Below are 26,423 nucleotides of genomic sequence, written 5' to 3' on the forward strand. Positions count from 1 at the left end.
TACCCCACCCATCAGTGGAAAGGGACCACCACAGGACTGCTACTGACCAGGTGTTTTCTGGCTTGTGGACCATTACAGCCCAGTGAGGAGTGTGTCAGATACAGAGACGCTGATGAAGGATCAAACACTGAATGTTTAATTTGATACTCCTTCTTTTGATGGTACATCTTGAGGGTGTTCGATTAGGGACAATAGCTCATCTGCTGCACAGTTTGTGACCACTGTTAGGGGGATATGTTTAGGTGCAGCAGTGACACTAGGTGTGTACAAACTCCAGCAACTCTGCTGTGCCATAAACACTCATAATATGCCTAATAAACTGGCAACTCAGCATGTATTAATAGATATTCATCTCAGAAGTCCTACTGACATTCAAGGCTAAGCTTCTCAAAAGCATCACAGACTTAATATCATCTGTACTGTTACACTGAACGCTCAAGGTCACATTGAGATCTCTGAGGTTTCAGAAAGACGTATTTGAGGTGATTACATTATCTAATCACTTTTGATTCCTTAAAGAACCTTTTCTTTTTTATTTGACCAATATTCACATCTTCGTGCATGTAACCTTAGTCACAGTGCATGTGGCCCAGCTTTCTGCATGTGCAGTTTGACTGTGTGAACTGAACTTTATGGAAACTCCCACATGTTAAAGAGAGCTCACCATCACTTCCTTCCTCTGAAACGAATAGTGATTGAGCTGACAATGAGAAAATAAGTGAAGAAAGAAAAAAGGGGGAAGGTTTAGAAAAGACACTGACTTACATCGAGAAACTTTTATTAGATTAGAACATATGAAGAAGACATTTTTTTCTTCCTCTTCTTCATATCTTACTTAGTAAGCCCGTAGGAGGCTTGAACAGAAAGTGAAGAGGAAACAGTCTGACAGCGTCTGCATCAACGACGAGCCATGAATAAGAATTCTCTCCGTGTGTTTTTCGTCGTTGCCTTTCTGCAAGCAGGTATGTCTAATCTGTGAGGAACTTTTGTGAGGAAAGGTGCTGGAGATTATTAACAGTACAATGCCGCACATCATGACATTATTAAGCGTCATCACCAACGCATGACATGCATAAGCATTGAATACCATGTTTATGATGTAAATTAATTATTAATACAACACTTTATTTATAAACAGTTTATGCCAATATTAGTAAGATGATATAAGATATTTTATGAAGTAAATTGTATTATCACAAGGGCCTAAAAATTGACAGATTGAATTTATGATTAAATGTATAACATTGTGGTAAAGTATAATTCCCCAGTGATGGAACTTATAAGATAGAGGCCTAGTTAAGAACAGCACATATCAATTATATATGTCTCTACATGATTTAAAAGTACAAAAACAACTATTACAGGCCTTTTTGCTGTTATTATAACTTTACATCAAATAGTAAATCAAATATCCATATTGTCTATACGTGATTTTGCAATTGTAAAAGTAAACACAGTGAATAACATCTTTTACCAGAAAAATACTTTTTCCAGGTTTTTACACGTTTTTTATGCATATTGATACATTTGGGAAAATACATGGGAAAATAATCACTTAAATTTGAGCAGATCAAAATAACACACACCAGGTGATCTTAGCTAGGCCTCTGCTTTACAAGTTCCATTATTTGGGAATGATGTTTAATTGCAGTTTTATAAATTGAACAAATGTGTGTCACTTTAGTTTAAGGCCCAGTATTTCAACAAAATTACTTCTTTAAATATCATGTCAGACGGTGCATAAGCTGTTTGTACCTGAAATGTTCCAATTCAAAACGCTATGCAACAGTTTGTGACAACTTTGGATATAACAAGATCAACAGTCATCGAATAATGCAAAATACATTTTATTTCTCATATTAAAGTGATTTTAAACTAAATATAGTGTACTTTATGTGTAAAGCTCACACCCAGCAACATATATCCTAAAAAAAGAAAAATCCTGAAAGTGGCCTGGAATGTGATTTGCAACAAAACCCTTCAAATATTCAAGTATTGCTTTATATACATGTTATTTAATGCTTATGCAAGTGTTATGAAGACTCTATAGATTTGAAATGAAGTGTTACTGAAAATGCACTGTGGTGCAATGAGGTTCTGAAACTTGCAATGAGGTTCTGAAACTTGCAATGAGGTTCTGGAATTTGCAATGAGGTCCTGACACTTCAAAAGAACTTCACAGATGTTAATAACATCTAATGAATGTGGTAAACAGGATGGCACAGAAGATCAAGAGAAAACATCGAAAGCCATCAATTACTACACGGGACCAAATCACACTGAGGAGAAATGAAAGTCAGTTAATCACCTTTGTCATGTGGAAATATGTGTGAATTTTATTTGCAGAGAAAGCTGCATTTGTAAGGCAAAGAATCATGTTTCAAAAGTGACAGTCTGAAAATGCATGAATGTGAATTTTGGAATACATCATAGGGATTTTAGTCAGATCTTGTATTTTTGGCCTGATCACTCATTTCAATGCCTTATAAACGCTGAAGATATCTAGTCTTAAAAGGCAGCTGAATCTTCACTGATTAGTGCTCGGACAAATCATTTCAAAATAATCAGCGACTGAATCATCTCTTTTTACTTAGAGCGCACATTGTATGTCTATTACAATCACAATGTAATATAATTTAGTTCAATTGTTTACTTTTTATGTTGCTGGACATATGAAATGAAAAGAACATCTGCAAGTGCATGACCTACAGAGACACTGTAACCAGTGCAAGACAATATAACACATTTGACTTGTGCATTGAAGCCCTGATAAAAGCAATGGCCACTGAGCTGTTTAAGTGGCTTGAAAACGCAAACCACAGCCACAGAATCACTGTGCGATACATACGATACACAGACAGGAAGAGGGTTTCCATCGAAATTCATATATACTGGGTGTACATCATGACCATAATATTTAGGCCAAGTTAAGAAAGCCTCTCAGGAATAATATTAAAAAAGAAAACACCATGTAAACTATCTGTTGTAGCCTTTTAATATTTCAAGCAAGAGCATGAATCAAAGTCAGTGTGGGCTTTTTCTTTCAGCCGAAACCTCTGGTAAAATAGACAACAAAAAAGCAAATCTCCAGATATCCCAATAGAGCAATAAATCATTAGAAAAACATAGTAATTCTTTTTTAGAAACCATAGATGGCCATATTATCATAAAAGAGGAATAAAAAATGACAAACACACTTTTCTTGGCACAGGGCCTTGATTTTTCATGTTCAAGTTTCTATAGAAACATTTTGCTTACACTCTTAAAATGCAGGAGCTCAATAGGCTCTTTTGAGTAATGTCTTAGAAAAAACACTTTTGGTTCCCCAAAGAACCTTTAACATGTTCTTTAGAGAGAGATGCACTCTTAAAAATAGATGCCAGGAGTAATAGCATGCACCATTTTTAGTTCCCTAAAGAATCATGTGTGAAAAAGAGATGTGTGAGCGCAAAGAACATAAGGTTTTTAAAAAAAATGAAAGGTGAAGGTTCTGTACTGATATAAGTGTGTTTTTTAGCACAAGATGTTCAGGTTCTTTAAACTTTAAAAAGGCTTTTAAAATGGTTTTCTTTAAGACAATACCCATTGTGCTAATAAAGAACCTTCTTTTAATTAAAAAAAATGGCACATAATATAAAACCTTTTTTCCTAGAGCCATATGTCCAAGCCAAGAACCATTTAGTAATGTTTACTTTACTTGTTATAATGTCAGTTTTCTGCCTAAGTATAAACAAATTCTTAATATTTTTAAAATTACATTAATTCATGATAGAAAAGCTCCAGAATGAATGGAATACAATCGCTTTACATTAACTGACTTTGTTTTTGGCCTCACCTGTGAAGTTGCCATTTTGGAGATAACTGAGATGCAGAATGTGGTATATTTTTGCAGTTAGTGTTGACAGTTTTAGTGGGTGTAGGTTTGATATTTAAAAAAAATCAATTTTTTTTTTTACAATTTCTGTCTTTTGTTTTACCCTGGGGAAGAAGCAGCTTAGAAAATGTGTGTCTTTTGTTTAGCTCAATTTGACTAAGAACTGTGTTGATGTAACATGTACAACCAACTGACAAATGTGAACAATCTAAATTCAAAGTAAGTCTAGTCTCCTCAGGGGTCCTCATGACGAGCTAGTCTGTAGCTTCAAAGCCATTGTACAAAGATTCTTATCGACTAGCTAGGCTGTGACTGAGAAGAAAAAAATTAAACCTAGGCCTGATGTGCAGCTGATATGATTCAAAACAGCACACCTCTTTGCACGCACATGAGAGAACACTCTAATTTACATAACTTTTATAGCATGCATATATCAAGAGGATAAGACTGGTATTACGAACTACTGTCAGCTAAATGATAATCACTCTTTCTGAAAACCATACCTACATTTTTCTTTTCTTTTCTTTCTTGAGGTCAACTTATAATATTTGTTTGGTTGTATGTACAAAAAACAGTCTTATTCCATTTTTTCTACCTAGTTTTATTCCATTCAATTAAACAGGCTGTTTTTTGTTACTCTGCCTTTAAAACTGATGTAGATAAATGGTCTCTGTTCTGACTGGCTGCCCTGTATTGTGCCTCATTCAAAAATCACTAAGAGCTGAAACGTTACAAGGTAATATTTTCATGCAAGTAGTTGAGCTAGAGTGAGAACTAGAGTGAGAGCTGTGTTCATATACTCGGCATTAAGTCAGACTCTTTCAGTGTTAGCGTTGGCCAGGGTTGTGCTCTGTCTCCACTCTTGTTCGTGATATTCATGGACAGAGTGTCAGGGCGTAGCCGGGGTCAGGAGGGCATTATGTGTGGAGGCCGGAGGGTGGCGTTTCTGCTATTTGCAGATGATGTTGTTCTTTTGGTGGAATCACATGGATGCCTCCAGCGCCATGGTCTTGGCCCGGAAAAGGATGGCCTGCCCACTCCAGGAAAGGGGAAAGGACCTGCCCCAGGTGGAGGAGTTTAAGTATCTTGGGGTCTTGTTCACGAGTGATGGGAAGAGGGATCGTGAGATTGGCTGCAGGCTGGGACAGGCGGCAGCAGTAATGCGGTCACTGTACTGGACTGTAGTGGTAAAGAGGGAGTTGAGCCAAAAGGCGAAGCTCTCTGTTTACCGGTCAATCTACATCCCAACCCTCATCTATGGTCATGAACTGTGGGTAATGACAGAAAGAACGAGATCGCGAATACAAGCGGCGGAAATGAGCTTTCTTCGTCGGGTGGTGGGCTACACGCTATGCGATAGAGTGAGGAGCTCTGTCATCCGGAAGGAGCTCAGAGTAGAGCCGCTACTCCTCCGCATTGAGAGGAGCCAGCTGAGGTGGTTCGGGCATCTGATCCGGATGCCCCCCGGACGCCTCCCGGTGGGGGTGTTCCAGGCATGGCCTAAAAGACCCCAGGGTCGTCCTAGGACCCGCTGGAGGGATTATGTCTCCAAGTTGGCCTGGGAGCGGCTTGGGGTCCCCGGGAATGAGCTGGAGGAAGTTGCGGGGGACAGGGTCATCTGGGATTCTCTGCTCTCCCAACTGCTACCGCGACCCTGTCTGGACTAGCGAAAATGATGATGGATGGATAGTTGCATATTGTGAGCTGCCTGCATCATAATTTACATGGAACTTGTTATAGTTATATGAAGCAATTAAAAGACAACAGTGCTCCTCTACACTGTTAGAAATAAAGGTACTGCACAGGTACATTTTTCATTCATCAATGTAAATGTTACCTCAAAACTACAACAGTGTATAGCACCACATGTACTACCCCAGGCTCAAGGAGGACGCTGGAGGCAGGGTTCAGAGCTGCAGCAGGTATTTTTAGTTCACAGAACACAAACAAACCCAACCAATGCTACACTGGCCACTTTTCAGTGGCTGATGCTACCTAGACTTTTCAGTCCTTTCTTCACTGAGCTTTTCAGCTCTTTAAAGTCTTTTTTATCTTGTTGCTGCAGCTTGTCCCTAAGTGTGAGCACCCGAGCCGAGAGCTAACAAGAGCTCACTGCTCCACCTCCTCGTTATTGCCCCCAGCTGGCAGCTCTGCCACCCGGGTCAAACGTGAGATGTAGTGTGGCGGCCTTGCTGTGTGATCGGGGGGCGGGGCCCAGGTGGCGGAGCTCGGGACTTGCTCTTTGCCGGCACCATCGTCGTCCTCCTCCTCCTGCCGTCACTCCCATGACTTGCGTCACTCTCATCTATGGGGGGAGCACTGGCTTTGCACTCCACCCCCTACACAATCGCAGTTCTCTCCTCAGTGTCCTCGCTGAGGTTCGTCACTGCTAGGTATTCAGGCCCCACCTTGCTGCCAGCTCTTGTGGCCGTTATTGTCGGGGCCTGGGGGGTGGGCGCATGCCACACAGTGGTTTTAAGGTCAGGTTGTGTACCTCAAATACATTTTTCCCAGGTGAAATGTACCTTTTCATAACCTAATGTTTTAAAACAGAGCAGTAAAATTAAAAGCCTGGGAACGAGATGGGGTGTGTGAAGTCAACACAACTTAACACATGTAATTTTAGTGGATTATGGTACAGTTATGTTCCCTGACTGTAACGGGGAGCAAGGAGGCGGACGCACGTGCTGAGATAAGCGAGATTTATTAAGGGCAAATCCAAAATCAGGGTCGAGACAGTCCAGGGTCATAGAGCCAACACGGACTGATCGGAGGACAGACATGACAGACACCAGAATCCAAGAAGCAGAACAGTACAAAGACTACAACACAACCAAAATACATAAAACAAAGACCAGCACTAGACTAATGAAAATGCAGGGCTTAAATACAAGAGATTCACAAGACAGAGGTGGAAACACAGGTGAGAATAATCAGTGGAGGAGTCACCAAAACAAGGGGCCAGACTAGGAAACCAAAACAAATGCACATGGAAGATCAAAACACAATATGAACACATGGACAGGACTGGGAGGGGCTAATCGTGACACTGACTAAAGGAACTGAGATGTGCCCTTGAAGGTACTTCCCCAGCGACAGTTTCATACTGAACACTACACTATAGCATTCTCACTATAAAAACATGTGAGATGTGTAATTTACGTATCTGCAACATTCTTCTTGTTTTTTTTGTCGCTGTCATTGTCATTATTGTTTTCCTTACCTACAAAAGTCTTTACCTTTGTATGTTTTTTTCATTAAATATTTAATTTTTATATCTGTTGAGTGAACATTAGGCCTTTGAAAATGAATGTTTAAATAGTAGTAACAGTTCTAGCCTACGTGTCTCACTCATACTGTCCTAAAAGCACAACAAGTTCATTATGGACTATGTGGGACTTACATTCCCTTTCTGTAATAATTTAATTCGAAGCTCTGAATTTTAGGGGGTAACAAAACAGAAAAAATATGAATCTAGCTATGTAGCTCATGATTACACAGGATAATACAGAATAAACAGTGGCGCACGCAGCTGTTCAAACAGCTGTTAGCATTAGCTGGCTAGTTAACATGGTTATAGAAATGTACCTCACGTTTTTTGTCATGGTTCAGAAAACGGACAAGATGAAAAAGAACCATCTTCATGCAGTTCAACATGATCATGTGATGTGTTTTTGCCGTTTTGATTGGCTGTTTTGAAATGGTTTGCAGGATGCTTTAAATTATGCAACTTGAGTTCAATTTAGTTTCATGTAGGTCTTCATCAACTAAAGTTGCATAAAAGCTTTCACAGTGTAAAGCCTGCCAAAACTAGTGTAGGCTGATTAGGTGGATATATGTAAATGAGTTGGTTTTTCGTGACATCACAGAAACAATGTATTCAAAACGGGCTGTTTTTACACCACAGTTTCCACATATGGGCCAAGTGGGAAGTGAATAGTATGTTTGAATCTGTAACAATGTTTACATATCAAACTCAAAAATTCAGTTTTCCATTATATTAGCTCTTAAATATTTATGGCATCTTAACCATGACTGTTGGCTGCAACTCCAGCTTGTCTTCTCTCTGTCCCTCAACAGGCGTCTCTAACAGCAGTGTAAATATCAGACAGAGGCAGGAGGGAGATCGCCTAAACGTCACCTGTGTCCTGTTTGGTAAAGAGAATCTAACCCAGGTCACCTGGGAGAAGCTGCAAGACACGAATCGCACCAGCATGGGTGTATTTCATCCCCACTATGGCATCCACATAGAATCCAGGCAGGCCGGCAGAGTAAAGATCGAGGGGACTCAACGTCCTCTTGCCTACTCGTCTCTCTCTGTGGAGCTGGAAGCTTTAAATAAGAGCGGGCAGATCTGCTGTGTGTTCATGACGTTTCCTTCAGGCAACCTGAGGCAATGTGCCAAGATTGGTGACAGTGAAGAAATGATTGACAGCAGTGCCACAAAAAGTATTAAGACTGTTTTGTACACACTCCCTCCTCTTTAATACATATTGTCACCTAGCATTTGAGCTGTTACTTTTGCAAAACATTAGATTATATCATTGATGCTGTTACAAAACCTTGTATTTCTGAAACAGCAAGTGTAGAAGAAAGAATAGCATTCTTGACTTTAATTCCAAGTCATTTTAGACTCATGAAACATTTACACAACATAAGGGTCAGCTGGTATTTTTAAAACCTATGAAGTTTTGAGGTTTTGACACGATAGTGGTGATATAAGGTTGAGGCTGGGGAAGGTTGTAATACATCTTAAGTGGTAACACCCCCAGTTTCATCCGTCATAAATAAACTGCTGGTGTGGTAAAATCATTTATATACAAACTCAAGCCCTTTATGTGACATAGTGATGTGCTTATGCAACAAAATCTGAGTTTCTGTGCTTGCATTGATAGGTTAATACACTAGATCATCTAAATCAGCATTTTCTCTAGTTTAATTTGATGTGTAAAATGTACGTTACTTTCAAACATATATGTTAAAAAAATCTATCGGTGTCACCAGGATGGAGAGGCTTGTAAGACACAATGTAATGTAGGGTGACTGACAGACTCACTTACATTTGTGACATGAACTCATTTGAGTAAGGTAAACCAAGTGTCCTACATCATCTGCAGCTTCGTTTTCTGTCCTACATTTTTCTTGTATTTCATCTTTTTCCTTGAGGTTATTGATATTGATTTATGCACCAAAAAGCCATAATTCATTCTAATAAGTATAATAATTTTCCAACCTCTCTATCTCTATGATCAGACGGGCTGCTTTTGTAACTGTATCTTTAAGGTCATTTATATATATATATATATATATATATATATATCCATTCTGATGGGATGTCCTGTATTGTGCAGTTTCAGTCTGTTTTGGGGTCCCTCAGTTCAGAATTGGATTCTAGAAAAATAATGAGTTCATTACATTTATGGAAATATCTGACAAGTCACCTCCCATTCTACTAGCAGAATGGCCACTAGAAGGTCTGCAAATGAAATTAAACTATCATGTATACACACAGCTGTATGAAGTGTTTACAACCCCCCTCGGTCTTCCCTACTACACTGTGCATATTTTTAGTTAGAATACAGAATATTGAGAAGTCACTGTGTGCGTATGGATGTGTACAGCCCTGATTTTCTCTCTATACGTTTGTGTGTCTTTGTCCAGCTGCAGCACATGGTGCCAAACATGAGCTGGGCATATTCGGACAGCTGGGAGCAGTAATAATCGGCTCCATTCTTTCCCTCCTATTCTTCATCACCTCTTTCTACTTTTGTCACAGGTGTTGCTGTAGAAGGTAGGACCACATTTTCACTCCTTTTGACACAATACAGTATTAGCTTCTAATGTGTGACCTGAATGTGTTAACTTGTCTAGAAATTCAATAAGAAAATAAAATTGAACTCTGGAAATTGATTGACAAATGTATTTGTACATCCTTGGAAAATGTAGAAAATCGCTCCTTAAAAAATGTTCCTTAATAGGTTTTAGCTTAGATATATTATTAATTAAAATGATTGATGAACTGTTTTTTTTTTTTCTTGGAACATCAGTTATTTTGTTTTCTTTTTATTTTATTAAAATTTTACATTAAAAAGCCAAACTATGCTTTATTCACATTTTAGTAATCCTTTTGTTTTGAATACAGGGCATCAAAGAATACCATACCATGCTTATTTACAGAAAAAAATATCAAATATATTGTTTGCAGATACAAGGGCATAATTGGTTTAGACCTTTTACAGGTTCTTTAAACTTAAAAAGAATCTTGATCCTAGAACATCTTATTTAGCAAAGTGATTCTTTAAAGAACCATCCACTGAAAGGCTTTTCAGGGAACCAAAAGTGGTTATCCTATGTCATAGCTTTCTATAGTTTCACTTCTAATAAAGTGGCAGAACTGACATTACTCTTTAATGTTTGAGCATTGAGAAGAAAGACTGTAAACAACCCAGATCATTTTATTCTTTCTACATATTACTGTAATATACAGCTTTATTCTGAAACTGATATAGTTTTGCAGTAAGTGTGACAGCTTTTGGGGGCGTAGTGTTGACATTTAAAAAATATCAAATCAGATATTTGACATCAACGCAATTTCCATTTCCAACAGCACAGTTTACTCCATTTGAGTAAGAACAGTGTTAAGGTAACATTAGTGCAACAGACTGACACATTAGAATGATGTAAAGTCTTTTCATTTTTAAGTGTGAAAGAGTGCTGTAGATACTTTTTTTTTGGAGTCTTCATACCAAAAATTTTTTTTCCCAGGAGACGTGTGTTCAATGTGGAGCAGCCGTATCTCACAGACCCTCCGGCATCTACAGAGGTAAGACTTTAGCTCAGACACAGATAAAATTAACCAAACTGCGTCATCTTAGCTTTTTTGAGAAGTCTTTTTTTGTACACAGTAATGTACTTTAAATTATGATCAGATTACAAATTATAAACAGAAATCTATTTCACATCTTCAAAACTGTGAAACCAAACACAAAACAGGTCATTTGTACACACTGATGTTTTTATTTCAGTCAATTGTTGAGTTCCAAACTGACCGTAGATATAAAAGCACATAGTTGTGGTATGTGAATTTCCTGTGTGTTTCTTCTGTCAGAGATACATGTAGTGTATGCAGTGTGGTTGAGGTGTTGGCCACTGCTCCACTCAGCATGTTCTCAAACACAGATAAGTCTCAACATTTTCCATTAAGTCACAGCAAAAGATCAAGGACAGGCACAGTTATGACAACCATGAGACGAATTGTTTGAAGACTTAACATTTCCTCAGAAGCTCAGACATGCAAGCATTTAATCAGCCTTTGAAAAAACTAAAATAACATCAAGACGTTTATATTTTTATGAGGGTACAGAGAAGCTGGGTGTGGCTCTTCATTAGCAAGCCATGCAATGCAAGATAGGCCATTATTGCAATAGGCTTCATAATTATTAGCGCCCCTGTTTTTCAAGCTTGACGCAACCTGTGCATTTCTTTGCCACTTCCTATGATGTTTGACAAGGTCCAAGAACACATGTGAGGGGACAGAGCTCCATGACAAATCTTTTGACAGTTATTACTGTGCTTGGAAAGCCCAGTCAATGTGCATTTATAGGATTTCTGATAAGCCTGCCCTCAATATATGTGAACATGTAAATGGTACACCAAAGCTGCTGTGAATTTCTCATCAGAATAGTGGCTGATTTGACAGACTGGTGGAGAATCTGTATTGCTTGGGTTTCAGTTCCTCTTTTCAAAGCATATTTTAGCGCTCACTACTATTAAAAGAGACAACTGTTTCGCACTGTGCTTTATTTTCCAGCTGTTGTCGGCCACAGCCATACTATAAATAAGAGAGTTTTTCTTAGACTCAAATCATGTCTCTTTCGCTCTCTCTCTCTCTCTTTCTTTCTCTCACATACACCCGCACATATCACACACCCAGAGCGGAGCCATAGCAAACAAACCACAGCAATAAATGCTAGAGAACACATTCCATAATACATACACATACACACACACACACACACACACACACACACACACACACACACACACACACACACACACACACACTATCATCTAAGCCGCTTCTCCTTCTGGGTCGCGGGGGGTGCTGGAGCCTATCCCAGCTATCATTGGGCGAAAGGCACATTCCATAAAACGAACAAATGAAAACATTTCTCAAACATGCTACAGTATTAAGATTTCTGCATTTTATTTGCCATTTGTGCTTTTTGGGAACGTAGAGCCTGGTCCATTTCTTTGTCAGCTCAAGTGAAGGGTGTGGGGTGAGCCACTTGAGGGGTGAAGGAACATGTGAACATAAGTATATGCCATAATTATATGACCTATTTAACCCCCCAAAAATCAAAGACAACGCTATTTATAAGTCTTAACAGGTAAGTACTTAAATGGATTTTCCAGGCTTTATATTGAAAAGTGCATCACAAAGTTTGCAAGGCCAGCTGATTAGCATACCAAGGCTAAACTAGCCGAAGAGAAGTGTGATCCGACTGAAAGGTGAGCTCCTCGGTGACCCCTCCTCCTTTTGAGCAAGTGCCCACTGACGTAGGTGATGGTGGATTCGAAGTTGTAGAAGTCATGTTAAAAAGGATTAAAAAAGGGATCCTGATCAGGCATAACATGTGCAATAGCCCCCTTCCCTTGTTTTTTCCCCTCTCCCTACACACTGTTGGTTGTCTGTAGGACTGTGCTGCTGTAAAATAACATCCATTGCATGAATGTATGTAACTTCATTCTGTGCAGGCCATGCATCATAATGCAGTCAATAAGAGGTCATTCTGCTTATCTTTCTTCAGACACACACAGAGGAGAGACCTGCACAACATGCTGCCCCTGGCTTTGACCCCACAAAACTGTATGCAAAGATTAAAGAGGATTTCTACTATGGCCGGCTTTGGAAGTCCTACCAAGGCAGATCCAGGATACCTACACAAGGATCTCCGTCTCCCCCGAGACAGATTTACTACCGTCTAGGTGAGAGGCCTGTACCACAGAGAGAGGAGGAAGGAGCAACCAAAGGCCCAGACACAGTGACGTCATCACCATCAGACACCAGCAACTGAGCGTGTCCTCACCCACTGCTGACTACAAGCCATCATTTGCTACAATACAACAAAAAAGCAATAGCCTGTGCAATCATGTAAGAGGAAGTAATACTGGAAAAGGATTACTATAAGCAACATAATGCCCTAGCATGCACTATATATCAATGCAAAAACTGCTGTTTTTGGTCTGTATGTCTTAGACTCTGATTTATAAGAGCTTGCTTGAAACTACGTTGGAATCGAATACACTTGCACACTTGCATGCAGCTGATACAGTAAATCTCAATGTGTACGAAGTTATTTTTTGTTTGAACTGAAAACAGGTTCACATACTTTGATTATTACATATGATATATTTCAGGTAAATAAACTATAGGTTAACATTTGTAATTGTGTCAATGGATTGATTTCAAATTCCCCTTATAAAAAAAAGGTAATAACTACTGAAACAGGACACTGAACAGGACACCACACAAGCATTATACATTATGTATACAATTCCTCACAGAAGCCAAAATATCACATATGTAGAAGTTCTATAAATATTATACTCATTTCTAATTTCCTCATAATACCACATTTGTTTTAGTATTACTGCGAATAAATAATTCATGTTACAGACAAAAATATATTGTTTTCTGCGTTTAACTCATAAACTTTTATTGTTGCCCCGTATATCCGATCTTACATGGTATTTAGCCTGCTCGTTTTAGCCTTTCTGACATTTATATTCCTTTTTATCACCTCGCAGTGTTTTTTTTTCCAGATGTAGGCGGCGTATGGCGGATGTGGCGTGCGGGTGCTGCTCACTGTAAAACGAGTTTCTCTCTGTCTAGTTTCTCACGCGTGGTGGCGACAGAGCTCAATAAACACCAGCCTGTGAAAATGGCGCCAAGTTTTAGCTCGACTCGTGAATGGCCTGCTCATCAAGCTGGCTTAATCGCTGTGAGGGAGGCTGCTGCGTCTGAAACAGGTGCTGGGTCACACTGCTGGCTGTCACCGCGGCAGCCATCTGCACTTAGATAAAGCTCGGTCGCGCTGTCGCCACTAAAGGTTCAAGTGCGCGTCTAAACCGCATTTTACGGTAGCAGCTCGCGCTTTCAGCACAGATATTTAAGGGAGGGGGGCTTGTCTTACAGCCTAATAAACACAACTAAAGCAAGTCTAATACACAAACGCACATCATGATATCACTCTGATTTGCCTGTTTTATAGGACTTCAAATTGTGGTCTATAGAACCGAATATACAGTGTAGACTTTTTAATAACAGATAATGTGTTGATTTCTAACGTGTTTGACTGCTCCACATATGTTTTATTTCTGGTACATGTGTGTTTGTGTATTACGGTATTTTAATATTTTAATTCAATTTTAATTTTAAATATCTGTGCTGAAAGCGCGAGCTGCTACCGTAAAATGCGGTTTAGACGCGCACTTAAACCTTTAGTGTCGACCGAGCTTTTTCTAAGTGCACATGGCCTGACCACAGTTGGCTGTGGACCTGTTGGGTTCATCGTTTTACCTCAGAGTGAAAGATTAACGTGCCTAAAAATACCAGCTGCACAAAAATGAAAGCCAGGCGTGACTGTCGAGAGAGCTGCTGTGTTTGAGGTTAATGAGCACCAATAACCGCGGGGTGAAGTTCATCTGGACGCAGCTCTTCCTCCACATCGACTGAACCTGTACTGTCTGACCAGCGTGAGGTCCAGGCCACTTCAGTCGAGTCACGAGGTAAGTTACTTCAAGTTTCAAGATTATTTGTCATTTGCACAACATGTCAGGACATTTATGCATTGAAACGCTTGTGGTGAGGCTCAGATAATCACTCTACAGAAAGTACGTAAATAAAAGTAAAATATAAAAAACAAATTGAAATATACACAAATATACACAACATATAAAGAGAATATACACAAAATATAGAGACAATATACGTTTTAAAGTGGCTTCAGCAGACTTACTATCTGAACTGCAGTGAGATCTAGGCTTATAATAAATGACTCCACTCAAACTATCACAAACTATAAAAATAGACTTTATGAGTTTTGATTGGCTCGATACAGTCGTGTAGGCTGCTGAATTAACAGTATTGTTACAGGTGCATTGACTCATGTGAAAGTACTTTTCCAAAATGAGTGACAATACAAAAGTACCAGGTCAGTAATGAAGCACTGTTATTGAGCCTCAGTTCACAGAGGAACTGAACCACCCTGCTGAAAAAAATAGCTGGTTTTAGTTGGTCATCCTACATGGCCATGCTGGTGGACCCACATACACAAATGCTGGTCTGTGCTGGTGACCAGCAGTGCTGGTCTGTGCTGGTTTTTCTAGCAGACTTTTCTTAATTTTCCCATGACTTTTGACTTTTAGTCTAAAATAAAATGATAAACCTCAGAATTCTGAGGTGCGACCACTGTTAAAGCTGTATAGATGCAGATGTCAATGTACAGTAATGAAATGAAACATGTATAAGGATTAGGGACTGAATAAAGAAATAGGAACTTAAGGTTAATAGTTGAAATATAACTAGTAAAATGTAGATTACTCACAAATACATTTGAGCAAAACTAAAAGTATCGTTGCTTGAAAATACTCAGACTTTAGTGTATGTAGATAGCAAGCATGTATCGGTTCACTGGCTTGATAAAGTTGGTAGTTTGCCACTGCTGGTTGACCCTTGGACAGTGGTGGACACTAACTAAGTAAATGTAATTCGTTACTGAACTTAAGTAGTTTTTTCTGTATCTATACTTTACTTAAGTATTTCCATTTTGGGTGACTTTTTACTTTCACTCCACTACATTTCAAAGAGAAAATATCTGACTTTTTCCTCCACTACATTTTGAGAAATCTGTCGTTCCTTTTGGTTTCTGTGTGTATAAAAATGTAACATGTCAAAACATAAGAAGTGCAAAGCAAGAGCACCAATCAGGGCACAGCGGTCACTTTGTTCTGAGCTTGTTTTGACCTGTTGGTCATACCGACCCAGTGCAGCACACAGTTCAACATCAGTGCAGCAGTGTAAAAATTTGGGAGCACATATGTCACCTAAATGATGAACTAACCTAACTTTGTGTACATAGAGCACAATATAGAAATATGTACACACATGCAATCGTGACTGACATGTTTCTTTTTTTCTGAATTCATACAAACACTTTGAGTTTATAGTAAATTAGTTTTGGTTAGTTTATGTTTATGAAGAGACCTACAGATCAACACAGTAAAGGAAACTCTTTTGTGAACCTGAGTTTAAAGCAAGTTTTTATTAAACTTATAAGTTACGAAGTAATTTTAAACTGAAACTTTGCTTGTTTGTAAAAGTGATTTCAGAGCCACTCGGTTCTCCCTGATGGAAACGGTTTTGTGTTTTGTGCTTATGATCACTTTAATAGACGTCAGCGTCACTAATTAATGACGTTCTATTAAAAGACTGGTTTACTAAGAGAGACACTGGAGGATTTTCACCTAAAATGAGCTCAGCAAGCAAGTCTTGTTATAAGAGTGATAACAGGACATTAGAGCCATAATCTTTTAGTACTTTTACTTTCGATACTTAGGTACATTTGAAGCCAAATACATTTGTACTTTTAGTGAAGTGGAGGTCTAGAGTAAGGACTTCTACTTTTACTGGAGTAATATTTTACCTTGGGTATCTCTACTTTAACTCAAGTGCATGATTTGTGCACTTTGTCCACCTCTGCCCTCGGACTACCCAGATTATTGTCCTGCATACACGCCCTAGTTTTTAATCTCCTCAAACAGATTTTAAATGCACAGTCTTATATTTTGAAGACTAAATTAAGAAAAATTTTACCAACTTCTGAGAGTACTAAAAATATTAACGACTAGACCTAATATAGAATAATTTTAATGTTGATAAAAAAATGTTGATTATAATGAATAATAATGTTGCTGCTGAAACAGTGCTAGATTACAACTAATTTACAAAGGGTGATGAAAGAAAAAAATGGAGGGAAAGTAAATTGGGCTACGAGTGGAAAATGAGCGATGAAAAGTGAAATTTTGTTTTATGCTCTGCTTACCTGTTGGTGGACCGGCCACAAAACGCTGAGCAGTGGGCCAACAGTGGCCTACTATCCTCTTGGGTATCTGGGTAGCTGAAAAAATATAACTACTTACTACACACCTTTGTACAGTATTACATTCAGAATAGGATTATAGGTTTTGTCAGAATATATTCATGCTCACCATTTACAACAAAGGATAAATGGACTTCATCAGCATTTGAGCTTGATTAGCTAATATCAGCCTTTGTAGCATTACAATTTCAGATCAGTAAGAACACGTATTCACTATTTGTCAACAGTTTTATTGCACTCTGTTTGTCATTCTTCTCTATATTCTGTTATAATGAGCATGGCTACTGTGCCATGCTTAGCATTTTATGTATATGTGTAAATTCATTGCCATTAGAAAGCCACACATCTGCTTATAATGGAAAAGGACTTCTACTGCTTAGCTGAAAAGAAACATCCTAATTCTTTGTCCCCAGAGAAAGCCATGGAATGTGAAATGGGAGTGTGTGTGGGAGAGAGTGATGGACTAACGTTTTGGCTGGCCAGACCACAGGACTATGATGAGGTGATGGCCATATCGAAAGGCATCTATGGAGGTACAGACTACCTACCTCATCGTTATCACAGCTGGATGACCGAGCCGAATAGAGTCACCATAATCGCCAGGAGAGATGGGAAGCTGGTAAGACATGCTAGGATAATTAAGTGGTTTCCAAGCTGCTTGTGGAATTACAAAAAATATGATCTATTCCATTTCGATGCAGAAAAAAAGTTGTATATTGTCTACAGAAGGGCTTCTATAGAGATTTATGGATAAGGGGGCTAAGCGTTTAGTAAGTGCATCTTTGGGCATGCTCCCCTAGGAGGTTGTCTTTTAATGGCCCCAAAATGTCTGTTTGTCACGAACCTGTAGAGTAGCGGTAAGCAGAAAATCTACCATACAGTGGCTGTTTGGTCAAGTTGGTCACACAGAAGATTTCTTCATAGTGTGTTAAGCAAAGATCTTTTACAACTTAATTACCTGCTCAGATCAAACTACTCAGATCAAACTAGATCACCTACTCAGATCAAACAAAGGTATCCAATTCAAGTAATGCTGTCTTCTCCACCTTAGATAAGCTGCAGGTCCTAAATATGTTCTGTAGTTGCACTTACAACAACAACAACATTTATTTGTGTAGTGCTGTTTTACAGCTAGTGCTGTCCCAAAGCAGCTTTACAGAAAAGCAGTTTATGGAAGGATCAAAAGAATATAAAAAAGCAGTTCACTTACATATTTCATAGTCTAGGTGACCTGGTTGGAGTGACATTTGACAGCACAAAAATGTTCTCTTTTTTATTTAGTGTCACAAATTAGCACATAATACTGACTAACATTTGACTAACATTTATATGAATAATATGACTAACATTTCTATAAATTCAGTATATATTTTTACTTATAAGTTTTAACAATACTTGCTTTTGTCTTGATCGCTAACCTTTTTCAGCTCTGTCAGACTCCTTCAATTTCTTAGTAACATGTTATTTTTGTTAAACTCAGATTTACATGGTTCAATGAGTTCATTTTTCAGGGATAGTCAAAACAATATATAGCTAACACTGGTGTGACTGTTTCATAATACTTAATAGAAATATGACAACAAATATCTGTAAAGTTTGTAAAGTAATCTGTAAAGTTTCTTAAAATTCTTAAATGGTTGGCTCTTCAGCTAGCTACCATTCATGCTTTATAGCCTATCCCCTTCCTTTACCACAGTTTCAGCCAATCCATACTGTAGGTGTAACCTGTAACTACTTACTGATTTAGACTGTATATTATATTTTTTGAATAAGGCCAATATTTATAGTAGGCTGTATAATACATTTATTTTAAAAATACAAACCCAATTACCAATGAAGTTGGGACGTTGTATAAAGCATAAATAAAAACCGAATGCAATGATTTGCAAATCTTTTTCAAATCTTTGTCTCCGTTGTCGTATTTTGAGCTTCATAATGCGCCACACATTTTCAATGGGAGACAGGTCTGGACTGCAGGCAGGACAGTCTAGTACCCGCACTCTTTTACTACGAAGCCACGCTGTTGTAACATGCAGAATGTGGCTTGGCATTGTCTTGCTGAAATAAGCAGGACGTCCCTGAAATAGACGTTGCTTGGATGGCAGCATATGTTGCTCCAAAACCTGTATGTACCTTTCAGTATTAATGGTGCCTTCACAGATGTGCAAGTTACCCATGCCATGGGCACTAACACACCCCCCCACACCATCAGAGATGCTGGCTTTTGAACTTTGCGCTGATAACAATCCAGACAGTCCTTTTCCTCTTTGGCCCGGAGGACACGAGACGTCCATGATTTACAAAAACAATTTGAAATGTGGACTCGTCAGACCACAGGACACTTTTCCACTTTGTAGTGGCCTTTGTAGTATATTCAATTGAATATAGGTTGAAAAGGATTTGCAAATCATCGTATTCTGTTTTTATTTATGTTTTACACAACGTCCCAACTTCACTGGAATTGGGGTTGTAATAAAATGACACAACTGAATAATAAAGAAATTATAAATAAATGCAAAATACCATTAATGATTTAAATTAATAATGGACATTCATTCTGGAGGGCTAAATAATATTTAAGGAGGGCTAGTATTGTGGAGTTTTCAGTATTGTGACATGTTCAAAGTTTTTTTTTTTTTTGGAAAAAGAAAAGGAAATGGCCTCTGTTTGACTGCAGGTGGCACTGGAGTCTGGACTGGTAGTAGATGGGGGCACAACAGAGGTGGTGACAGGGCTACGGGTGTGTCCGAGTGAACGAGGTCGTGGTCTGGCTGGAGTGATCCAGAGAGTGACTGACAGATACATTAAGCAGGTTTACCCAAGTGTAAATATCAAGCGGCTAACAAGAAGTGATGACCCAGGACCTGAAAAACTATTCACTGTTCTGGCTCGACGGGTGAGTTAGAACACGTCCTTATGCACAAATTCTATAGAGTTCCCTTTACAGACCACACTAAAAATTACAGTACTTCTCCACATTGTCTTTAGTCAAATCTTACTTGTTAGATGCTTCACCATTATTGGTAAGATGACCTTTAATTTCACTCATTTTAAATCAATGAGCAACATTTTATGTATCATAGTCTTCATAATATTGGCTCTGGCCAAACATTTTTAAGATACCAGCATAGATCCACTTAGTTCTTTCCTTCTGTACAGCTGTTTTTTCACACATTTCTCTTGCTTTTATATATCTCCCTGGGTCTGTGTTTTAGGCCGTGCTGTCTTTACAAGGAAAAGCTGAGACCTTTGATAGCTTTGTTTTAGGCCTGAAAGCAAAACTGGCCAACATGGAGAAGTCAGGTGAAGTCACAGCCACCTCCCACGAACTAGTTGTTCTGAAGGACAGTCATCACCTGAAGGCCTTACTCCTAGACCCTGACCTGTCGTCCAGATTGCAGCTTCCAGGAGGTGCCATCATCCAAGACTGGCTGCCTCTGAAGCCGATGGAGAGCAATTTGGAAGTCTTAAGAAGAAGTAACCTTTCCTGGTTAGCTGACATTTCCAATGATAAACCCACATTCATGAGCTGTTGCACACCTCCCTACCCTGTTCCATTTAATGGAGGGTCTTTAACTTTGAACATAGATATGTATGGAGAAGTTCTTTTCCTGGCAATAAAAGCAATGATAATCCATTTGGAGCAGGTAAGGGAGCAGATTTACGGAGGTGTGGTGGTTCATATCTACATACCTCATAGTCTATGGGAGGGCATGAAAAAGTTCTGTGAGGGAGATGAGGGAGTGAAGCAATACATGGATTTCTGGGAGCAGCTGTTTCTGGAGAGAGAGTTGTCATGATGGGTAGAAGAAGACAAAAAGAGAATCGGATACATCTTTGAGAATCTCAGGGCGAGCCCTAAACATTATTGGGAAAATCTAAGGCGTCACTTAGATCAGAGGGTATTAAGTAGCAGTATTTTTAGCAAGTACAGTTAATTGTGTCACAGCAGATATTTTGTGCCAACATCCAGAAACACGGTTGCTATGGTATATGCATATGATAGGAAGTCTTTTGTATTTATAAGCATATATTTTATACAAAAGCATTTTTAATGGCTTAGTCATCCTGTAATTACCTGCATATCAGGCATTAGTGGTTTTGTTAAAACTTGATGAAAAAAGCAGACACACTAAGCTCTATTCTTTATCCACATAAAATAGCAACAAATGCTTTATAGAAATGTTAGTGCATTGATATTTCTTTGTTCACTAAAAAGAATTTTATATAATATTCATGATTTTATAATAAATATTTACTTTATAAAATGCTTAATGTAATAAAAATAATGTTGTAAAAATACAGTTCAACCTGTTTTATTTTAAATATAATTGCTGTCCACTGGTATAACTGTCTGGGGTAATATTCCATATCTTCAACCTACTGTAATTTTAAGAAGAAAAAAAAATGGTATATATGGTACATATATACAAAAAAATATATATATATATACATACACACACACACACACACATATATGTATATATATATATATATGTGTGTGTGTGTGTGTGTGTGTGTGTGTGTGTGTGTGTGTGTGTGTGTGTATGTATCTGTGTGTATGTGTATATATATATATATATATATATAGTCATAAGTGACTATATATAAGTTTATGAAACTCTAGGTTGTAGGTCTTCATGGTTATCATTTACATAATCATGATGGATTGCATTATTGATTTATGATGGCATTATACAGATGATTACTGAAAAGGGTCTTTTTAATCCAGGAAATATGGAAGACCAAGAGAACAAGATAAGTTTCTATTATTTTATAGCTTTGTTAGAAATTAGACCCATCCTTTGGTGTGACAGTTAAAAATTTGTGGAAGGAATAATGTCAATAAGAAAATTAATTTTTTTAATATGTAGTCATTAGGACTACACAATACTCTTATATGCGAATGAACCATCTTACCAATCACAATATTTTTATTGAGTGCTCTGAGCAATCACAGCTTCAGATGGGTTTTGTGTAGGTGTTAAGTTCTACAATAACAGACTGTAGTCCATCTGTTTCTCTGCATATTTGTTTAGGCCCCTTTCACCCTGTTCTTCAAAGGTCAGGACCCCCATAGTTGTCACTTCACAAACACACTTTTATTGCTGAAAATTTTAATTCATCCAACTTTCTAGTCTCTTAATTGGTCATAATCTGCTTGTTTCTCAAACCACCTAGCACAAAATAGCATATTTTATTTGTTGCATTTAAACATTTAAACAAAACCTAATCAACATGGAAAAACAAACACTATCATGGGTGTAGGTTTGATATTTAAAAAAAATATTTTTTTTTTTACAATTTCTGTCTTTTGTTTTACCCTGGGGAAGAAGCAGCTTAGAAAATGTGTGTGTGTGTGTCTTTTGTTTAGCTCAATTTGACTAAGAACTGTGTTGATGTAACATGTACAACCAACTGACAAATGTGAACAATCTAAATTCAAAGTAAGTCTAGTCTCCTCAGGGATCCTCATGACGAGCTAGTCTGTAGCTTCAAAGCCATTGTACAAAGATTCTTATCGACTAGCTAGGCTGTGACTGAGAAGAAAAAAATTAAACCTAGGCCTGATGTGCAGCTGATATGATTCAAAACAGCACACCTCTTTGCACGCACATGAGAGAACACTCTAATTTACATAACTTTTATAGCATGCATATATCAAGAGGATAAGACTGGTATTACGAACTACTGTCAGCTAAATGATAATCACTCTTTCTGAAAACCATACCTACATTTTTCTTTTCTTTTCTTTCTTGAGGTCAACTTATAATATTTGTTTGGTTGTATGTACAAAAAACAGTCTTATTCCATTTTTTCTACCTAGTTTTATTCCATTCAATTAAACAGGCTGTTTTTTGTTACTCTGCCTTTAAAACTGATGTGGATAAATGGTCTCTGTTCAGACTGGCTGCCCTGTATTGTGCCTCATTCAAAAATCACTAAGAGCTGAAACGTTACAAGGTAATATTTTCATGCAAGTAGTTGAGCTAGAGTGAGAACTAGAGTGAGAGCTGTGTTCATATACTCGGCATTAAGTCAGACTCTTTCAGTGTTAGCGTTGGCCAGGGTTGTGCTCTGTCTCCACTCTTGTTTGTGATATTCATGGACAGAGTGTCAGGGCGTAGCCGGGGTCAGGAGGGCATTATGTGTGGAGGCCGGAGGGTGGCGTTTCTGCTATTTGCAGATGATGTTGTTCTTTTGGTGGAATCACATGGATGCCTCCAGCGCTCGCTGGAGCGGTTTGCAGCTGAGTGTGAAGCAGTTGGTATGCGGATCAGCACCTCCAAGTCTGAGTCCATGGTCTTGGCCCGGAAAAGGATGGCATGCCCACTCCAGGAAAGGGGAAAGGACCTGCCCCAGGTGGAGGAGTTTAAGTATCTTGGGGTCTTGTTCACGAGTGACGGGAAGAGGGATCGTGAGATCGGCCGTAGGCTGGGACAGGCGGCAGCAGTAATGCGGTCACTGTACTGGACTGTAGTGGTAAAGAGGGAGTTGAGCCAAAAGGCGAAGCTCTCTGTTTACCGGTCGATCTACATCCCAACCCTCACCTATGGTCATGAACTGTGGGTAATGACAGAAAGAACGAGATCGCGAATACAAGCGGCGGAAATGAGCTTTCTTCGTCGGGTGGTGGGCTACACGCTATGCGATAGAGTGAGGAGCTCTGTCATCCAGAAGGAGCTCAGAGTAGAGCCGCTACTCCTCCGCATTGAGAGGAGCCAGCTGAGGTGGTTCGGGCATCTGATCCGGATGCCCCCTGGACGCCTCCCGGTGGGGGTGTTCCAGGCACGGCCTAAAAGACCCCGGGGTCGTCCTAGGACCCGCTGGAGGGATTATGTCTCCAAGTTGGCCTGGGAGCGGCTTGGGGTCCCCGGGAATGAGCTGGAGGAAGTTGCGGGGGACAGGGTCATCTGGGATTCTCTGCTCTCCCAACTGCTACCGCGACCCTGTATGGACTAGCGGTCAACGATGATGGATGGATAGTTGCATATTGTGATCTGCCTGCATCATAATTTACATGGAACTTGTTATAGTTATATGAAGCAATTAAAAGACAACAGTGCTCCTCTACACTGTTAGAAATAAAGGTACTGCACAGGTACATTTTTCATTCATCAATGTAAATGTTACCTCAAAACTACAACAGTGTATAGCACCACATGTACTACCCCAGGCTCAAGGAAGACGCTGGAGGCAGGGTTCAGAGCTGCAGCAGGTATTTTTAGTTCACAGAACACAAACAAACCCAACCAATGCTACACTGGCCACTTTTCAGTGCCTGATGCTACCTAGACTTTTCAGTCCTTTCTTCACTGAGCTTTTCAGCTCTTTAAAGTCTTTTTTATCTTGTTGCTGCAGCTTGTCCCTAAGTGTGAGCACCCGAGCCGAGAGCTAACAAGAGCTCACTGCTCCACCTCCTCGTTATTGCCCCCAGCTGGCAGCTCTGCCACCCGGGTCAAACGTGAGATGTAGTGTGGCGGCCTTGCTGTGTGATCGGGGGGCGGGGCCCAGGTGGCGGAGCTCGGGACTTGCTCTTTGCCGGCACCATCGTCGTCCTCCTCCTCCTGCCGTCACTCCCATGACTTGCGTCACTCTCATCTATGGGGGGAGCACTGGCTTTGCACTCCACCCCCTACACAATCGCAGTTCTCTCCTCAGTGTCCTCGCTGAGGTTTGTCACTGCTAGGTATTCAGGCCCCACCTTCCTGCCAGCTCTTGTGGCCATTATTGTCGGGGCCTGGGGGGTAGGCGCATGCCACACAGTGGTTTTAAGGTCAGGTTGTGTACCTCAAATACATTTTTCCCAGGTGAAATGTACCTTTTCATAACCTAATATTTTAAAACAGAGCAATAAAATTAAAAGCCTGGGAACGAGATGGGGTGTGTGAAGTCAACACAACTTAACACATGTAATTTTAGTGGATTATGGTACAGTTATGTTCCCTGACTGTAACGGGGAGCAAGGAGGCGGACGCACGTGCTGAGATAAGCGAGATTTATTAAGGGCAAATCCAAAATCAGGGTCGAGACAGTCCAGGGTCATAGAGCCAACACGGACTGATCGGAGGACAGACATGACAGACACCAGAATCCAAGAAGCAGAACAGTACAAAGACTACAACACAACCAAAATACATAAAACAAAGACCAGCACTAGACTAATGAAAACGCAGGGCTTAAATACAAGAGATTCACAAGACAGAGGTGGAAACACAGGTGAGAATAATCAGTGGAGGAGTCACCAAAACAAGGGGCCAGACTAGGAAACCAAAACAAATGCACATGGAAGATCAAAACACAATATGAACACATGGACAGGACTGGGAGGGGCTAATCGTGACACTGACTAAAGGAACTGAGATGTGCCCTTGAAGGTACTTCCCCAGCGACAGTTTCATACTGAACACTACACTATAGCATTCTCACTATAAAAACGTGAGATGTGTAATTTACGTATCTGCAACATTCTTCTTGTTTTTTTTGTCGCTGTCATTGTCATTATTTTTTTCCTTACCTACAAAAGTCTTTACCTTTGTATTCTGCCCCTACTCGTGTGTGTGTGGCTACAAGCTCGGCAGATAGACAACAGGTTTCCCAAGAAAAGCCGGATGCCAAAATTCTCTTCAAGATTCACTGTAAAACTGTAAGCAAACACACAAAATATATCCTTGTTACATTTATTTGCGTGGTGTAGTTACATGACACTGTACATTTAAAAGAACAGAAACCGAATCGTTAGCTTAAGGCTAATGTCTATGGAAAAGTCCATATAGATGCTAGCGATTAGCGTTTGCAAATTAACTTGAGACATAGAACTTATTTTCGTTCATTAACCAAGGTTTACATCAGAAATAGTCTCAGTATAAGGTTATACAGCAACTGAACATAAAAATACTCACAGGCAAATGTTTTCCTGGCCATAAAATTCAGAGTAAGAACCGTGACTGTTTGTTTTCCTCATACAGCCTGAACTAACCACAGGAACACTGAAAGTGCAAATAAACGCTGCTGCGACAATCTTGACCACTGGAGGTCTCCCTTTTGCCCAATGTTAATAACAGAACATCACACTCCCCGCCTGTTATAATGCTTTATAACACTATTCCCTTTTTAAAAGCAGAATAACCTCTGAGATGGGCCTAGAATAAACCTTTTGAGTACCCTGTCTGACTACTTTTACGTCTACTTTGCGGACTTTAGAGTCTTTGCTGGGAATGGCGTTCACAACCACTCCAACAGGCCACTCGTTTCTCTTGACTTGTGTATCTTTAAGAAGCACAACATCTCCTTCTGTCAGGTTTGGCTTGTCCACGTGCCACTTTCGACTTGGTTGCAGTGACGTCAGATACTCTTGACGCCAGCATTTCCAGAAGGCATCAGCC

General features: G+C 39.4%; 2 protein-coding genes across 2 annotated transcripts; both read left to right on the top strand.

Annotated features, from left to right (window-relative positions):
• The first annotated feature begins 689 nt into the window (after window positions 1-689).
• Window positions 690-13,323, top strand: si:ch211-196f2.6 (immunoglobulin domain-containing protein). The gene is made up of 5 exons (XM_037545602.1): window positions 690-962; window positions 7,955-8,323; window positions 9,536-9,665; window positions 10,640-10,697; window positions 12,685-13,323. The coding sequence occupies exons 1-5, from the start codon at window positions 911-913 to the stop codon at window positions 12,949-12,951; spliced, it is 876 nt and encodes a 291-aa protein (XP_037401499.1). The 5' UTR covers window positions 690-910; the 3' UTR covers window positions 12,952-13,323.
• Window positions 13,324-14,582: 1,259 nt separating this feature from the next.
• Window positions 14,583-21,243, top strand: LOC119262516 (histidine N-acetyltransferase-like). The gene is made up of 4 exons (XM_037534933.1): window positions 14,583-14,665; window positions 17,451-17,656; window positions 19,715-19,933; window positions 20,253-21,243. Exons 2-4 carry the CDS (start codon window positions 17,459-17,461, stop codon window positions 20,835-20,837), a joined length of 1,002 nt encoding a protein of 333 aa, XP_037390830.1. The 5' UTR covers window positions 14,583-14,665; window positions 17,451-17,458; the 3' UTR covers window positions 20,838-21,243.
• Window positions 21,244-26,423: the final 5,180 nt, after the last annotated feature.

This window comes from Pygocentrus nattereri, chromosome 2 (assembly GCF_015220715.1).
Source record: "Pygocentrus nattereri isolate fPygNat1 chromosome 2, fPygNat1.pri, whole genome shotgun sequence".
In the NCBI taxonomy this organism is placed as follows: Eukaryota; Metazoa; Chordata; class Actinopteri; order Characiformes; family Serrasalmidae; genus Pygocentrus; species Pygocentrus nattereri.

Excerpts from the sequence above, each read along its gene's own strand:
- si:ch211-196f2.6 (XM_037545602.1), top strand. The coding sequence starts at position 911 with ATGAATAAGAATTCTCTCCGTGTGTTTTTCGTCGTTGCCTTTCTGCAA. Across the intron at positions 8,324-9,535 it reads TGACAGCAGTGCCACAAAAA|CTGCAGCACATGGTGCCAAA; the intron begins GTATTAAGACTG and ends GTCTTTGTCCAG. Across the intron at positions 10,698-12,684 it reads ACCCTCCGGCATCTACAGAG|ACACACACAGAGGAGAGACC; the intron begins GTAAGACTTTAG and ends ATCTTTCTTCAG.
- LOC119262516 (XM_037534933.1), top strand. The coding sequence starts at position 17,459 with ATGGAATGTGAAATGGGAGTGTGTGTGGGAGAGAGTGATGGACTAACG. Across the intron at positions 17,657-19,714 it reads CCAGGAGAGATGGGAAGCTG|GTGGCACTGGAGTCTGGACT; the intron begins GTAAGACATGCT and ends GTTTGACTGCAG. Across the intron at positions 19,934-20,252 it reads TCACTGTTCTGGCTCGACGG|GCCGTGCTGTCTTTACAAGG; the intron begins GTGAGTTAGAAC and ends TCTGTGTTTTAG.